We start from the raw sequence: 18396 nt of genomic DNA, 5'->3' as shown, positions 1-18396 counted from the left end.
GACTGAACATTTCCCTTTTTTTTTTTGTTTAGATAAAGTCTTAAATTTTCCTTTTAGAGGACTTAAAAAGGTCTTAAAAGTCATTAAATTTGCTGTTAAAAAATGTGAAGATACCCTGCCGGCATGGGAGGGTACGCACTAACAAGGAGGCAGAGATATTTGAAGCAGTTTTACTCACCGCCTGCGGTTCCAACACACAATCGTGACCCTTTTTTGTTGGGACTGCATCATCCTTAAGAAATAAACGATATGCAAATCTGTCGTCAAACTGAGCCTTGTTTGTAAAACAAGCATCTTCGAAATGCAGGGAACAAACAAAAACACTTGCACAACTCCGTTGATGCTCTGTAAAAATAAACTCCATCCACTGGTCCCTTAATGCTGTTTTTTTTTTCTTTTGGTAATCTGTGCAGGGTTGTCTTGCCCTGGCAACCAAAAACACACTCCTTTTGTGACATTTCGCGACGCTCTCGCTCTGATCAGTGAATGTCTGTGCTCTCAGTGCTCTGCTATACGGGAGCGCGCGCTCTTCCGGCAGAAGTGCCCTCAGGACCCATATAAGGAAATTCCGCTCCATCTAACGTCACACAGAGCCATACTCGAAAAAAACTTTCTGAAACTTGTGACAAACCGGAAGGAGTATTTTGGGAACAAAAATACTCCTTCAAACGTACACGTATTTTTATTTTTGAAACTTTGTCCATGTGTAGCATGGGAATCCAACTCTTTAACAGTGTAAAAAACTCAGAATGCATGAAATAGCATTTCACCCCCCCTTTAAGTAACTAAACTGAGCATTACACAGTTTGCTCCAGCGTTCTGCTCCCCATTCTCCCCAGCTCCAGTGCTCCATTGTCTCCACACTCCGCCATTCCCCTGGTACCCCCCGAAAGGAAAAGGAGTCTGTTACTCAGATAAGGCCAGCTAACCTGCTCTCCTTACTCTCAACTGAAATTTTTGCCTTGTTTTCAAGTAACTGCCTGTGTTCAAATAAATCCTGCTTTTGTTTGCACTTATCACCGTGTCCCCTTGTATTTTTGCTGACAAGTATAGGAAATAATAAAACTAAAAGTAACTGGCTAAAAACTCATTGGCTTATGGCTTATTCTCACAATATCAGTTTTTGTCTGGGCTAAAATAAGCTTTGCATTAGTTATAGAATTACACTTGCAAAAAAATTATAATATCTTTTAATATTATGGCTATTTTGTTATAATGTTGAAGTAGGCTATTACTGATAACACCCAGGCTAAAGTCTTCATTCCTGGAACTGTGGCAGGTTGAATGATGGCAGTTGTTGTATACAGGTGTCCATACAAATGGGAATTTTAGCTTAGCAATGGAATGTAAAAACAACTAGAAAAAAAAGTTGCTAGCTAAAAGTAACGTGCATCTTCATCCATGGTAAATAATAAAACGGCCAAAGTGGTCAAATCGCTGTGCTTTTGCGATTCAAGGTAGAAACTTTTGTGAACTGTTTTGTGTATTGTAATTTTAGTTAAACTATATTTTAATAAAAATATACACACAAATAGGAAATGTCAGGGTAATATATATAATATAATAATGGATTAGTAAATGTTGAAATTAAAATGAAGATTAATAAAAATGCTGTAGAGTATCGTTTATGCTTAGTTCATGTTAACTAAAGTAGTTAACTAATGAATCCTCCCATCCTTCCTTGGAACGATAAGGTATCAGGTGTACAAGCCAGACGCCCATTTGAGAGTAGGAACATATTCTATGGCCCCCTTGCTCACAAGTGCTTAATCAAGCTCCACTACCAGAGCCTTTCTGGGACGCACCACCTGCAGGACCTACACAGGAAAAATGGCTGAGTAGTTTTTCCAGAGTTACATTTTTTTTCCTCAAAAATAGTTGTTTTTTGCTCTATTTTGAGTGTACAGAGTCAAATTTATCAGTAGAGTGGGAGCAAAATCACAGAGTAACTGCAGTGACTCCTCCCATAACTGTTTTCTTCCCAAAGTTTCGTTTATCCGCCATCTTATTAGTCACGGTCGTCGACCGCTGCTGCTTTGCTTTCTGCTGGATGGTAAAGTAAATATAGTTTCAAAGTCTTGGTAACGTTATTCATATATTTTTCATAATATTCACCCGTTATTAGCTCAGGACATTTCGCCAATTATTTTTTTTTTTTGCATATTACATCGCTTTCTCATGTTAGCTTGAGCACTAAGTTGTGCCATGTCAGAAATAAATTAGACTAAGTAATCTTTAATGCAAACAGCTAAGTTAATATAAAAATAACTAACATTAATTGACATCAGTAAGTACGCTATAGCCTATTAACGTTAAATGTTTGTCCACATAAGTATTGTGACAAGTGATCGAAATGTGCGCCACATGCCACCACATGTACTTGACTCAGTATAGAGTAAAAGTCAACGTTAGCCGTAATTAACTTGCATTGCTGGGAGGCTATTTTGATATGCATTATTATCCCGATTCGGAGGGTTACTGTGGGGATGTAGGTATTTTCAGCATTTACAGATTTTTTAAATATATTTTGTCATCTTTGACCGTATGAATCCAGAATTTTGGGGTGTGACAATTCAGAATTCGCCGTTGACTCCTTTTTGTCCACTGCCGAACACAGTATAATAATTTGTTTCTGCTCTAACGTTAACTGTTCTCTTCCCAAAGTTTCGTTTCGTTCCGCCATTACAGTCACTGCCATTGACCACTGCTGCTTCGATTTGAGAAGATAACGTGTGTTTCTGCTGGATTGTAAAGTAAGTAAAGTTTCAAAGTCGTATTCATTTTTATAATATTCGCCTCTGTTTTTAGCTTAACGTTAGATCATTTTGGCAGTTTTTTTTTATAGAGAGTGATTAAAGATCGCTTTCTCGTGTTGACTGAGAACTAAGTTATATTGAAAGCAAATAGCTAGCATATAATGTTGTTAGATTACAAACGTTAACGTTAATTGACACAAAAAAGCGTACGATATCTGTTGATCAAATGTTCGTTCGCTAATCTTTTGTGACAAGCATCTGGAGTCGTGCACCACATGTACTTGACTCGGTATAGAGTTAATGTTAACCGTTATTGCCTGAGGCCATTTTTATGTGCATTAACTTACCCCTCTTTGTACGATAATTGTTTCTGATAGGAATGTAAGATGTTTTCATTATTTACATGGGATATTTGGTGATTTTATTACCGTCTAAATCTAGAATCTTGGTGTTTCATTTCATAATTCACTGTTTGAATCCCTTTTGACCACTGCGAAACACAACTGTTGCTTCACTGTATTTGCATGCATTTGTAATATGTACACTTTTATTACAGAAATCCTGGGAAGTATTTACAAGCAGAATATTAATCAGTTCAAAGGAGAAAGAGGGAAATAAACGGGTAAACATTAGAAATGGGCTTTAAATTTTAACATAATATAGCCTTACACATTAAAAATGTAAACCAAGCAACTTTGTTTTTCGTATGTAAATAAGTTCACAAATTAATTTTTTTTAAATGACATACATCATTTTGAGTTAAAAAGAAATGTGAATTATATGTATCTTCTTTTTTTTTAACAGATGTAAATAATCACGAAACAAATAGGATATAAATTTCCTATTAAATCAAATCTTACTTATTAAAAATTCCAATGGCCTATTACATTATTACACTTGAGCAGCGCGTTCCCTGGTTTGTAGGATCATAAAACTCACTCCTCCTCTGTGAATAAATCACCACGAATGCATGAGATTCATCACTGAAGTGCATGCAGATTTATTTCTCATGAGAAACAATTACCATCCGAATAAAGATATATTGAGCACCTTGCCTTAACAGAACTATTGGACAGTTATTATATATAAAAAATACATGTTGTGTAGTGCACTAATGAATGTTCTTTTCCTCCTCTAACTGTGAGTGTTATCGCCTTGTTTAACTTTGTCTTTTTGGTTCTTTCAGGATGCAGACCAACAATGTTATCAGAGTGAAGTTCAAAGACAGCAAGAGATATATTTTTTCTTCAAAACCTTTTACATTTCAATCATTTTTGGAATGTGGTAAGAGATAAACTTTAACATTGTTAATATCATAAGTACCTTTCAGTCTAAATTTATTATTATTTTTAGGTAATATATTAAGTGTATGAATGTATATTATGGGGTTAATAAATAACTGTTGTAGTTCCTTTGGCATTGCTGGCTTCTGTGTCAATTTTCCATTGGTGTGTCTTCCTTTAGTTGCCAATAAATTTGATCTTCCTACAATGGATGTGAAAGTCTTTGATGACTCGAAGACAGAAGTTGATGAGGAAGCATTCGTATATCTGCTGACACGACCAGATCTTGGTGTATTAGAAATTGTCATCCCAGGCACAGCAAACATTGATGGTAAATTGTTTGACATTCAGTAATATTCACCAATTCACTGATTTGCATAAGCTAATATGGCTATTGGATTAATTCTTAATAGCTGTGTAGTATGCTGCCACAGTAGCATGAACAGATAATCAGACCATTGATATGGTTTATATTGAAGATTCTTTAAGCTCAAGCTCATTAGGAGATGAAGGTACATCAGAGTCTGATGACACTGCAATGTTGATTACAAGCCCTCCTGAAAAAAATCAAGCTGAGGAACATCGTCTTGCCAAGGTAAGGATCTCCAATCTTGCCTCTGAATTACATCTATACAGAATGACTTAAAAAATAAAAATATTTGGAGCTATGTACACTTGTCAGTTGTTAATTTATAATCCCTGAACAATATCCCATCATTCCCTCTCCAGATGATTGAAGAGATTCTAAAGACCAGCCCTGGAGGTGAAAAGATTATAAACGAATATACCCGCACCAAATGTCTGTCCGATACCCGAAGACGTGACATGGTGAAAATTTTGGTAGCACATTTAACAAATGAACATGGGTAAGTTGTTCATACAGTAGTTTGTAAATGGTTGTTTATGATGTTATGTGTTAGAATTATAATTGCTTTGGTTTGTGTGTGTGTGTGTGTGTGTGTGTGTGTGTAGAACAAGCCCTTCCCGACGTTTGAAGGAAGAATATGCGAAATGAATCATTTCCCTCTTCCCATGCTTGGCTGACCCCAGGAGCAAGCTTGGATATGTAAGTAGTAGTAGTCTCTCAATATTTTTGTTGTACCAGAGGAGGAGACATTATGTATATTGCAGAATAAAGAATATCTGCATTATAATTGATATGGCATTTATTGCCTTAATCTGGTAATGTATAACTACTTGTTCTGTTTATTGTTCTGGTAATAGGAGCATTATTACAATGCAGAAGATGGAAGTGGATATTTGGCGTGGAGAATTAAAACTCTGCAGAAAGAAGCATCAGAGGGACGGATGAAGCGTCCACGGCAACCACAAACAGGTGTGAGATTTTATGTTAAGTTAATGCTTTTATGCATCTGTAATTAAGCCACATTGTGAATGAGGTCTCATGTTACATAGCATCTCTGTTCATTTTTTAATGCAAACATTTTTTGCATAATCATCAACATTGGGCAAATTCAGATGGCATTCTGGGATATATGCATGTTTCACATGTTATTTTGTGTCATTTATCTAGTTTTGGCATTAATGTGTTGTGCTTTGGAAAGATAAGGAACTAAACAAATTTGGTTTTCATATTGTTTTAAACACTTTCAGGTGGGCCAACTGCTGACAGACAATCCTACAAAGAAGACTGCTATTTGACTGAAGACCGTCATTGTCAGGAAGCAATAGCCCTGATGAAGCATACAGCTGATGAGGCAGTGGTAAAGGAAAAGATGAAGTTAACGCTGGCCTATCGCCAGAAGCTGCTGCATGACCCTAAAAAGTCTGCTGATATTCTATCAGTTTTCTCACGATTCCTGGATATACCAGGCTTGGTATGTGAGACTTAAATTCTTAAAATATGAAAACAAACAAATATGAAATCAAGTGCTATTGTTGTTCTGCAGTTACAGAGACTTGTTAGGTAAACAAAGTCAGTTCCTTCTATGGTACCTACTTTAATTATCTTTGGCAGATTAATCAAGATTTTGGACTTTTGTTTGGTGATGCGACCTCTGCAAAGTTGTTGGAGAAGTGGTCTACCAACATAAAACCAAAGGTTATTGCACAGAGCCGTGGCCTCACACAGACTAGTGAGCTCCAAGACCTCATCCAAAATGCTGAAGCCACTGAAGTTGAAGAAGGTACCGTATCTACATTGTGGCACACATTCATGACAAGCATAGCTTTACTCAGATATACACTTTAAATTGCAGAGACAACTATATCCATTACATAGGATTTGCAGATGCATATTTATAGTTTGAAATGGTTTTAATATGGGAGTCTGAATAACAAAAGCATCTTTGATATTTTGTAGGTAAAGTTTAGCTGTATGTTCAATATATTTGGAGGTTTAACCTAAATTCATCCACACATCTGTATTCATCGAGACTAGGCCATGAATGTGCTCTTAATACTGAATCTGTGTGCAGTATTAACTAAAATACTGGAGTGGTTAATTTATTTATACCAGCACCTCAACAAGTCAATTGAAAGTGATTTGGAGGTTATGCTCAACCCCTTCTGCCTAAATACTAAAAAAAATTTAATTTGTCTTCTGTGTTTCTAGGGTGGGACAGCGACATGTCTTCCATTCTGATGCTGGTTCACCTTTTGCCACCCTCAAGTCAAGGCCGCAAGAGACCGGGAAAGATCTCAGCCAAACAAGCATGTGATCATCTTGTGAAATTCATCAAGGTGAAGCTACTGATTTAACAGATCAAATTACACTGTTTTACAATGTTTTATCACTGTGTGAACTTGAACTTGCTTATTTCTCAGACTTGCTTACTTCTCTAAAAGATCACTTGTCCTCCAAATTATTGTTCTTGTGGTATTCTTTTCTACTTAGCACATATTTAGTAATGATCTCCCAAAAGTGTGTAATACAGAAACTTTGGTGGAAGGCGTCACTGTGTCTTTATGAATGCTGTATATTTACTTTAAGGGCCCTATTTTAACAATCTAAACGTAAAGTGTAAAGGGGGGCCCTTACTGTTAAGTCACATTGGCACTAATGTGTTTTCATTCTTTCACAGACCGGTAACAGTATCCAAGGGCACTTGGACAGTATTGGAGAGAGACTCCAGCCGTATCTACTCGCTGTTGGGCCGAACAAAAGTAGGATCCATTCTTGGTTTATTGTGATTGACCAACATGCTCTACCCTGTAAGGCTTCTAATTCATTGGCCTGTGTTGATGAGCTTTTCAAAGCTCACTTTGTCTTTGGGACTTCATACTGTCAGGAACTGACCAATGTGTTTAGCTTTCTGCAAACCACAGTCTATGATATAGATGTTGAAACCACCAAGGTAAATCCCAGAGTATCCGAGTTGAGAGCTAGAATCCTCCAGTGAGCAGATGATTTGTTTCATTTGTAAAAAGGGGCATGCTAATGCCAATGCCCTTATAAGGCACTTCAAGTTAGTTCATGGCCTTTGTCCAGGAAAAAGTCTCAAGTTAAAATGTGCTCAAAGAGGTTGTTCACATGTTTACCATAGTTTTTCTGGATTACGAAAGCATCTCAGCAAGTGTTGTGCAATTGACCGTTCACGCATTGATTCTGGTGAAAGCTCATCCACCGCCAACTCCATTTCATTAGATGATGTAGGTGTTTTATCAAACCAAAATCCGCCTTGTGAGTCTGCACTCTTAAAAACAAATATAGTAAACAGTTGTGCAACAGTGGTGGCTGAACTTAAAGTTGCTGGTGTGGCAGAGACAACTATTAACTATGTTGTTGGTGCTCTAGAAGAAGTGATTGGAGATATTCATAGTGAAACTCAAGAATCAGTGAAAAACAGCCTATCCTTAGAGGAGCCCATAAAAAGTGTTGTCGAGTCTCAAATTGATCAGTGTTTTGAAAAAATACAAAATCCTTTTGCGACATTAAACACTGAAAAAAAAGAGAATGCGGTACTTTTCAGACAAATGGGGGAAAATAGATCCTGTTGAATATGTTCTTGGAACAAGATTTGCAACGCGGCGTAACAGAACAACTGGAACTTTTGCCCAAACCATTGTTAAGGATAAATTTGTATATATACCAATTCTTGAGACTTTACAGTCCATTTATAGACACCCTAGCATTACAGATATGATGGCGAGAGATTCACAACAAAGACCAAATTGTCTTTATGACATACACGATGGAGAATTCTTTAAGAGGCATGCACTCTTCTCAAAACAAAGACATGCAGTTCAGATCCAGCTTTTTTTTGATGAATTTGAATGCTCAAACCCCCTTGGATCAAAACGAGGAATACATAAGTTAGGAGCTATCTATTTTACCCTTAGAAATATTTCCCCTAAATACAATTCGAGTTTACTAAATATACATTTAGTCACTTTATTTCATGCACAAGATATCAAAACCTATGGGTTTGATAAAATACTAGAGCCACTTGTCCAGGATATCTCAACACTGGAAACCATTGGAATTCAGATTCCTTTATTTGACCAGACAGTTTATGGAACCATTGTCCAGGTTACTGGTGACATTCTTGGTGTCCATTCCTTGTTTGGTTTTGTGGAATCATTTAGTGCTAGGTACTGTTGCCGCTTTTGCCTACTAGAGAAAGAGGACTTTCAGACAGTGTTCAGTGAAGATAGGCCAAAGATGACAGTGCGAACTAAAGAACTTCATGCTGAACACTGCCAGACGATGCAGAGCAATCCCAGTCTGCCTTATGTAATGGGAGTAAAAAAGTCTTGCTTTTTAAATTGGTTGCAATATTTCCACACAACTTCAAATTTTTCAGTCGATATTATGCACAACATATTAGAGGGGGTTGCTCAATTTGAGATGAAATTACTAATTCAGCACCTGATAGAAAATTACACCACATCAGCAGAAGTAGACAAAAGAATTCAGTTTCAACTATGGCTTCATGGAACAAAACAACAAACCTCCTGGTGTACAATTAAGAGAGGGTTCCAATGACTTGGGCTTAAATGCCACTCAGAGCTGGTGTTTATTGCGTTATCTGCCCATCATGTTTGGAGATCTTGTGCATCCTAATGATCAACACTGGTATTTGTTCATTTTATTGCTTCAGATAGTCAGTATTGTGTTTTCTTCAGTTATATCCACTGGTATCACCATTTATTTGAAACATCTGATTACAGAACACCACAGTTTGTTTAAGCAGTTGTTTCCCGATAAGAACTTATTGCCAAAGCATCATTTTATGGTGCATTACCCCAGTTGTATGCAGAAAATTGGACCACTGATACATAGTTGGTGTATGCGTTATGAAGCGAAACATAATGTTTTTAAAAAGCAGCTGAAAAGCTTTAAAAACATAACGAAAACAATAGAAAAGAAACAACAGTGCCAAATGGCTTACATTTGGCAAACATTTGATCCTAATGCCATGAAATTTGGTCCCGGGAAAATGGTCCCATTGAATGAAATGGAAGTTGGTGCTGAGATGGCTGGAAAACTTAATGTGCCTGTGTGGACTAAGGTCCTAAATGTGAAGTGGGTCAAGCGCTGTGGAAACACTTATCGATCAGGGTTGGCAGTTTGTGTTCAAGTTCAAAATGACATGCCTGTGTTTTATGTAATCCAGAATATTGTTATTAAAGATGAGCACAACCTTTTAATAACAACTGCACTGAAAACAATGTGTTTAGATGAACATATCCATGCTTACAAAGTTGCACATACCACAGAAGCACCTTATGTTTTGGAGATTAAGGATATTTTGCACCACAAGTTGTTTGACATTCTGATGTCTTATGGTTGTGATTCTGATTTGTTTATTGTACCATATAGTTTCATGTAATTCTTTTTCATCTCGTCCATTGCTATCATTACTTTTTATTTTAGTATTTTATTTTATTTTTATTTATTTTTTTCACAATTACAACATGATGACACATTCACAATGACAAGTGAATTGTGTTTAAGTGTAATGTTGTTTGAAGAGGAGGAGCTTGAAAAAATAAAATTGAGACATGAGTATATTGTTTGTTGTTTTTTGTTTTATTTTAATACTGAAAAGCAAGTAATTAATTTTAAGGCTTTTTGAGGGTAAAATATGAATGGTGTAATTCAGAGAAATAACTCTGGATAGAGTTACTTATTCTTTGTAGTTCACACATAACTGATGATAAACAACTCCGGAGGGGAAGTAAATTGTGGTAGAGTAAATTTGTAGTTCCTCTGAACAGAGTTAAAGAGTAGCAAGAGTCAATTTCATGTTGTCACACCTGGACTCATTTAATGTGTTTTTGCCCGTGACCCAGTTTCTGTCTTTCCGTGTTTGGTTTGATTAGTTCCCAGGTGTGTCTATTCTATTCCTCATGTGTTCCATGTCCCTGTTAATTTAGTCATGCCATCCACCTGTGTTTCCCCAATTATCCTTTGTACATAAGCCTTGTCCTTTCAGTTCTGTTTTGTCGGGTATCCTCACTTGATGCCTATTTGCTACTCACTCACTCACTCACTCACTCACTCACTCACTCACTCACTCACTCACTCACTCACTCACTCACTCACTCACTCACTCACTTACGTACGTACGTGTGTCGATCCCTGTGCTCCATGAGTTGTATATATTAAAAGCCTTATTTCGTTTATCCTCGGCTCCGTGTTTCTTCCGGCAGCGTAAAACTGTGACAGAAGACCGGACCTAAAAAAGAAAGTTTAAAACTGCGTGTTTTTCCCTCCGTTTTGCTTTCGTTTTTTCACAGTCTTTTCTTTTCTTAGTCTCTATGGATCCCCTCTATCGTCCCGAATTCCTCATCCTCCTGCTGAAGCAGGAAGGACGTTCTCTCGAGGACCATACCAGACGGTTTCTTCTATTAGCTAATGCCCCCAGCTACCCGGACGATGCGCTCTGCACCTTCTACAACACCAGCCTGAACTCCAAGTGCAGAGCGTTGTCGCCCGAAGATGGTCCTCGGGAGAATTTTGCCGCATTTGTGGAGTGGACTCTGGCGAGAAATGGCTCACCTTTCACCGTCTGCCCGATTGAGGATCTCGCCAGTCCCACTCCCGACCCAGAGACCAGCCAGCCACCATCTCGCTACACGGAGCCAGAGCCCACCGCAGCCGCAGAGCCCGAGCCATTCACCGACAGGGAGCCGGAACTCGAGAGCGCGACTGACCAGGTGTGTGAGCCGGCAACACCGTGCATCGTGGGAGTCCTCGTGGAGATCGAGGGCGTGGAGGAAAGCCCTGCCCACACTCCTGCGACTGAGGGTGAGCCGTATACAGTCTCTGAAGGTCATATGGAGCAAGTTCTGGATCTGATGGACTGGTCTATGGAGGTAATCCCTAATTTTCCTGTTTCCCCGCTGGTTCCGTCCAGCCCTGATTCCCCTGTATATCCTCTCAGTCTCCCACTCCTACCTCCTCCAGTCATTTCCTCTGCTCCATTTCCGCTGGTTCCATCCAGCCATGAATTTTCTGTTTCTCCGCTGGGTCCGCCCAGCCCTGAGTTTTCTGTTTCTCCGCTGGTTCCGCCCAGCCCTGAATTTTCTGTTTTTCCGCTGGTTCCGCCCAGCCCTGAATTTTCTGTTTCTCCGCTGGTTCCGCCCAGCCCTGAGTTTCCTGTGTCTCCGCTGGTTCCGCCCAGCCCTGAGTTTTCTGTGTCTCCGCTGGTTCCGCCCAGCACTGAGTTTCCTGTTTCTCCGCTGGTTCCGCCCAGCTCTGAATCTTCTGTGTCTCCGCTGGTTCCACCCAGCTCTGAATCTTCTGTGTCTCCGCTGGTTCTGCCCAGCCTTGAACCTTCTCTCTCTCTCCGTTGGTTCCGCCCAGCCCTGAACCTTCTGTGTCTCTGCTGGTTCCGCCCAGCTCTGAATCTTCTGTATCTCCGGTGTTCCCTCCCGGCCTCCCTCTCCCACCTCCTCCAGGACCTGCTGGTCCCTCTGCTCCACTTTCGCTGGTTCCGTCCAGCCCTGATCCTCCTGTCCTTCCCATCCTTCCTCTCTGTCCTCCTCCTAGACCAGCCAGTTCCTCGTCATCCCTGCTGGTGCCAGTCAGTCCCGCAGCTCACCCTCAGTCCGCGCCATCGGGGCGCGGTGGTTCGCCGCTGGACTGCCAGTCTCCAGCTCCGCCTTGGCGTGTTAAGGCCCTGTCTCCGCCTCCGGCCTCCGAGCCCTGGACTCCTCCTCGGTCCTTCGACCCAGCGGCTCCGCCTTGGCTCTTAGCTCCCTCGTCTCCACCGTGGCCTGTCATCCCACCTGCTCCACCGGGCTCCCTCGTCCCTCCGGCTCCACCTTGGTCAGTCGTCGACCATCCGCCGCCTCGGGACTCCACTCCTCCGGTTCCACCTCGTCTTTCCATCCCTCCGGCTCTGTCAGGCTCCTCCTTCCCTCCGGTTCCACCTCCATCCTCGGTCGCTCCGGCTCCACAGCGGTCTGCCAGGACCCCGCCTCCGCCTTGGTCGCCTGAGCCTTCTGCTCCACCTAGGCCCTCCGGAACCTCGACGTCCCCCTGGCTCTGCGGCTGTGCTGCTCCATCTTGGGCTCCTCACCCACCGGTGCAGTCTCCGCCTGTCGGCCCCCTGGTGTCGTCGACCCCTCCTTCACCATGGCTCCTCCCGCCGTCGACTCCACCTTGGATCTCCGTCCTGGCTGGTCTCTGGTGGACCATCTGGCTCCTCCTGCTCCTGTCTCCTCCCTGGCTCCTCCCTCCGTCGTCTCCTCCCTGGCTCCTTCCTCCGTGGTCCCTGTCTGCTGGCCCCCTCCTGGGAGTCCGTCCTCCACCGGAACCTCCCAAGTTCCCACCCACGCCTCCCTCAGTTGTTTCTACGGTGCGAGGACGCACCTACCGGGAGGGGGGAGTTTGGTTTGATTTAGTTCCCAGGTGTGTCTATTCTATTCCTCATGTGTTCCATGTCCCTGTTAATTTAGTCATGCCATCCACCTGTGTTTCCCCAATTATCCTTTGTACATAAGCCTTGTCCTTTCAGTTCTGTTTTGTCGGGTATCCTCACTTGATGCCTATTTGCTACTAACTCACTCACTTACGTGTGTCGATCCCTGTGCTCCATGAGTTGTATATATTAAAAGCCTTATTTCGTTTATCCTCGGCTCCGTATTTCTTCCGGCAGCGTAAAACTGTGACACATGTAGCACTGAACTGAGTAAAATAGTACAAGAGTTAATTTGAAATAACACTAAATAGAGTCAAATATAACATGAAAGAGTAAAATATGAACACTGAATTGAGCAAAATTAACTCTGGAAAAACAACTCTATGAAAAGAGTAACTTTTACTCTTTTTAGAGAGGGACCAAATGTTATCTGGCATAGAGTAAAATTTTCTTCAATTTGAGTAAATTTTACTCGGTCAAATTTACTGTGTATTGAGTTACATTTAGCAGATGTTTACACGCTGCCAAGAGGTCTACTAATGGAACCAGTCTCTTAAGGCTGGCTTCTGGTGTATTTGGAACAATCAGTTCATCACCCTGAAGTAGATGACCGGCAGGGATCAACCAAACCTTCCTCCTAGTGGACACTGTTTTGAACACTATGATTTTCTAAGGTTTTCTAAAACATGATCCATGTAATCACACAGCAGTTGCCCAAAGACTAAAATACCATTCTTAAGAAGAGCACTGATTACTACTTTGAGCATTTACTCATTTAAGGGCTGTTATCATGTTTCAAGCTGAAACTTTAATCCAAAATCTTGCTGTTTTTGCCTTTTTTTTTTTGCTTTGCTATACTCGAGTGGCTAAAGGTTAACAGATGCTTACGTTGCCTTCACATGCTACCGGAAATTTCCCACTTGTAATGACGAGTTTGTCCTGTTCAAGGTCTTTGTAGTCAGAAATAAAAGAAATTATGGAGCAGTCAATTCATGAGTTCATTCTTGTCTATTTCTTGGGGAAATATTGTTAAAGCCTTTCGAACAATGTAGCAAATTCAGTCAAACAAATGCTATTTTCACTGTGTTCAAATGCTTATTTATATACGTAAGTATACATGGTTGTAAAGGCGAGAGAAAGGTATGTAGATATAGTGAAAAAAACACAGTAAAATTTTACTGTACTACAGCTAGCTATTTTTCTCCCCTCTGCTGTGTTTTAACTTTATGTCCCACCTAACCCAGGAAACTCAGGTAATAAAATTATCTCCAAGTTTCCCAGTTGTAAATATGACTTTTGTTTGTGTCCAATTTCCGACTAGGAAATTCATATTTATGATCATTTTGATAGGACATGAAGGCATCATCAGTGTTTCACAACAGATAATTTGAATCTTAGAACAGATTTATTTACACTTTCTTGCAGCTTCAGACTGAGAATTCCTTTCTACACTTAATCAGCCTAATAGAGTGTAGAAAAAATAATTCCAAATCATTAATTTTTCCAAACTTTTGACCAGAATGTGTCTATGAATATATTCATATTATATTTCTCAACAGATTCTGCCCAGGGTTGTAACATGTCCACTGAAGGCAGTTGTAATGGACCACCCAAGTGAATCTTTGTTACAGTAATAAGCAACAAACATTAACTTCAGTCAATATAAATACACACAAGTGAATGACAATAGAAAACACCTGGAAATAATCATTGGAGTTATCTGAGGAAACAGAAAACTACTACAACACGTCAACAACTGACACAGGAAACAGGACAATGCAGGAACCATGACATTAGACCAGTTCGTGGAGAGCCACTGTCCAGCAGAGATTCCATGGTGGTGCAAAAATGCCACCACCAAGGTGAAGAGACAGAGATGGTCTCCGTGGTCATGATGGACCAGACATGGACCGCTTCTGTGACAGAGCAACCCAAGGGCCAGCACAAGAAACACAGAGGACAGCAGAAATATCTCTCTGACAGCCAGAGCTGAGAGCATTGTACCTCGGAGCGCTGGGCTGAGGGGTCTTGACACCACCAGACTACTGAACGCTGAGACCACCAAACTTATAATCATCAACACGGAGACCAAAGATCTGGGTGAGTTTCAAGTATGTGAGTGAATGTTTTTACAAGCATAGTGTTTACAAGCATACACAACCACCTCTGACCTCCAAAATTAGTAGTGTTACCAGAAAAGCCTGTTACATTGTCTTTGACTTCTCAGGAACAATAACTTGTATTCAAAGTATTCAAGGAAGTTTCAAGTTAAAGATGAAATAAGATACAATAATCTACATCATCTGTGGCAGTTTTCTTTCAGCGCTCATTTTTTTGTTTCTGAAGTATAGTTTTTTTGTTTTGTTTAGTTTTTTTGTCACGAAAATGTTTCTGATTGACTTATGAGGGATGATTGCATAATTAAACTATTGTTCGCCAGTCAAACACACTACACCACACTACGATTAGTTACGTAGTTAGACTTGTTTTTGCTATGGTCCTTGGTTGATTATTTTTTGTATTCATGGGCTTTGTGCTGAGTTCCATGTTTGTCTGTTCATATCATGGATTGTTTCATGTGTGGATATATTCAATAACTGTAAATCTGCATATAGATCCAACTTTCTTGCTTAGTATTTCATAGCACATTACAGGTAAAACAAATATTCAGCAGGAGTATACAGTATTCAAGTATTGTTAAACTATATCAAGGATTCATCGTTGGCCCTGTCGCTGAGTGTTTAGTGTTTTCATAATAAAAGTGAAAAAGTTATGAAAAATCCAAGTTCAACTGATTTGAAACAATTCACAATAAGCACGTTGGTAATAAGTCAGGGTAATCATGATTGAGTTTATACAGAGCATTCTGTCTTTGCCAGCCAAGATTTGACCATGGCTTACCACTTTTGTGCCAAACTTCGTGAGAGAAAACAATGCAAAATCACAAAGAATTTAGGTCTTTTACCAGCCACCATACATGATATTGTTAAGTTGGGCAGTCATGGCTTAATGGTTAGAGAGGTGGACTTGTAACCCATAGGTTGCAGGTTAGAGTTTCGGAACCGACAGGGAAAGTAGGTTTGGGGGAGTGAATGATTAGTGCTCTCTTCCACCTTTAATACCACAACTCAAATAAAAATAAACTTTACAAAATAAAAAAATAAGTATTTCAGTCAATGAAATAAAGGCCAAAGATAATGAACAAAATAATATAGCCTTGACTTTATAGCATTTCACAAAACGTCCCAACTTTTCTGAAATTGGGATTGTAAAACTGCACTTGAGTTTTCAATAATACTCACATTTAGAGAAACTATTAGATGTTGAGAATATAATGCACACACACTACTGGTCAATTATTAGGGGCCAAGCACCGAAGGTGCATAGGCATCTATTGTATCCATTGCCGTTCTTATTATTATTCCTTTTTATTCTGTTCCTTCCGCTCTTGAGTATATGGCAGCCCAAATTTGGCACACTGATAGAGGACAACATTAACCATAACAAGTTTGGAGTTTCTAACTCAAACTCTTTAATGCCACCAATTAAGGCACCAAAGGAAAATTCTCGAATAATGCACGCATGAATTCTACGAAAAGCATGCAAAAATGGATCTGATGCTGCATCTCTGCAATGGTTTGGCGAATTGAGACCAAACTTGGTGTGTATTATAACAAGCATGACCTGAGACTGTCTGCAGTTTTCAAGCGATTTGCCACGTAGTGGTCTGGAGATTTTTGCTTATCATTTCTGAATGGTTTGGCCAAAAATCACAAAACTGGTCTATTTCGATTAGGTGAAGCATGCCAAGTCGAAATAAAACAATTTTCCCATTTTAGCCATTTTGGGTGTCGGACATTTAGAATTTTGTAGTAAAAAGCTATATTTTACAAATAAAATGACATATCATTATCAAACTGGGCATGGGTCATCAGCACAATGCCCTGAAGGAGCCTGAGAAGTTTTGAGCCAGCGTCACCTAGTGGTAAAATCAAATATTCACATGCTTATAACTCTGGGTGTGGTCGAATTATTTTCATGGTTTTCTCCTTTTTAGACTCCAGAATCCTTGCCGAGTCCAGTGATACCAAACCTGCCAGGTTTTTCCTTATGGTTTGTGCAACATTGCATTTTAAACCTCAAAAAACATTTGCCAATATCTTAGAAAACATTACTCAAATCAACACAAAACCACTGTAGGAAATTTGAAAATGTAACGTGCCAGCTAATCACTAATTCCCAATTGCCAAAAATGTGATCGTATTAGCGAAAAAGCGATCAGGCATCGGTCATCTTTCTCTGCTCACATATAAAAATGTCTAGAACTCCAAAACAAAATGATATTTTCACCAAACTTGACACACATATGTATGGGTACACTCTAAAGATACATAAAAAAATGGTTTAATTGTTGCTCCTGGTGGTATAACTGAATAATAAATGAAATTGCCATTAACTACAATAGAGTATTATGATATAAAATGCTATATTTTACAAATGCATTGGAGTACCATCACATATGTAGTATTCAGTTCGGGACCCTGAAGTGGATGACTGGCAGGGACCAACCAAACTGGCTGCTCCGATAAACCTGATTGGAAGTTGCGAGCCTCCCAGAGCCACACGTTTTCGGGTGGACACTGATAGCTGGACTCGTTGGAGACCGCTGTGACTAGAAGTGGCTGGGTTAACTGACCAACACCCTGAGGGCACTTAGGAGAAATAGACACCGTATATTGAGTGTTCCAGTGCACTCAGAAATAAAAGAAATTATGGAGCACAGTCAGTCCATGAGTTCATTCTTTTCTATTTCTTGGAGAAATATTGTTAAAGCCTTTCTGACAACTCAGCAAATTCAGTCAAACAAAATGCTATTTTCACTGTGTTGAAATGCTTATTTATATATGTTAGCATACATGGTTGTAAAGGCAAGAGAAAGAAATGTAGATGTAGTGGGAAAAAAAACGCAGTAAAATTTTACAGTACTACAGCTCGCTATGTTTCTCCCCTCCACTCTGTTTTAAGTTTATTTCCCACCTAACCCAGGAAACTCAGGTATCAAAATTATCTCCAAGTTTCCCAGTTGTAAATATGACTTAAGAGGACGTTTGTGTCCAATTTCCGACTAGGAAACTCATATTTATGATCATTTTGATAGGACATGAAGGCATCATCAGTGTGAAGAGTTTCACAACAGATAATTTGAATCTTAGAACAGATTTATTTACACTTTCTTGCAGCTTCAGACTGAGAATTCCTTTCTACACTTAATCAGCATAATAGAATAATTTCATTTAAAATAAATAAATAATTCCAAATCATACATTTTTCCAAACTTTTGACCAGTAGTGTCTGTGAATATATTCAAATTATATTTCTCAACATACAGATTCTGCCCAGGGTTGTAACATGTCCACTGAAGGCAGTTGTAATGGATCACCCAAGCGAATCTTTTGTTACAGTGATAATAGACCTGTTTCCGGAGGGCCACTGTCCAGCAGAAATTCCATGGTGGAGCAAAAA

General features: G+C 39.7%; 1 protein-coding gene across 3 annotated transcripts in view; it reads left to right on the top strand.

The window, feature by feature from the left end:
• Window positions 1-9892, top strand: part of LOC113091546 (uncharacterized) — a 32279-nt gene extending 22387 nt beyond the window's left edge. Inside the window, exons 1-12 of one of the 3 annotated variants that reach the window (XM_026257128.1) lie at window positions 2020-2053; window positions 2665-2753; window positions 3943-4040; window positions 4221-4370; window positions 4519-4634; window positions 4769-4905; window positions 5012-5105; window positions 5264-5375; window positions 5654-5877; window positions 6018-6186; window positions 6615-6742; window positions 7084-9892. In XM_026257128.1, coding sequence (XP_026112913.1) covers window positions 7956-8987 — 1032 coding nt within the window. In that variant the 5' untranslated portion in view covers window positions 2020-2053; window positions 2665-2753; window positions 3943-4040; ... (7 more) ...; window positions 6615-6742; window positions 7084-7955 and the 3' untranslated portion in view covers window positions 8988-9892. Of the gene's footprint in view, window positions 1-2019; window positions 2054-2664; window positions 2754-3942; window positions 4041-4220; window positions 4371-4518; window positions 4635-4768; window positions 4906-5011; window positions 5106-5263; window positions 5376-5653; window positions 5878-6017; window positions 6187-6614; window positions 6743-7083 lie in introns of those variants that run through there. The other 2 variants (XM_026257125.1, XM_026257126.1) reach the window with 2 other exon arrangements.
• The last annotated feature ends 8504 nt before the right edge of the window (window positions 9893-18396 follow it).

The sequence above is a fragment of the Carassius auratus genome, unplaced genomic scaffold, assembly GCF_003368295.1.
Source record: "Carassius auratus strain Wakin unplaced genomic scaffold, ASM336829v1 scaf_tig00214211, whole genome shotgun sequence".
In the NCBI taxonomy this organism is placed as follows: Eukaryota; Metazoa; Chordata; class Actinopteri; order Cypriniformes; family Cyprinidae; genus Carassius; species Carassius auratus.
The sequence above is the reverse complement of the archived record's forward strand: the minus strand, read 5'-3'. Positions and strand labels throughout refer to the sequence as shown.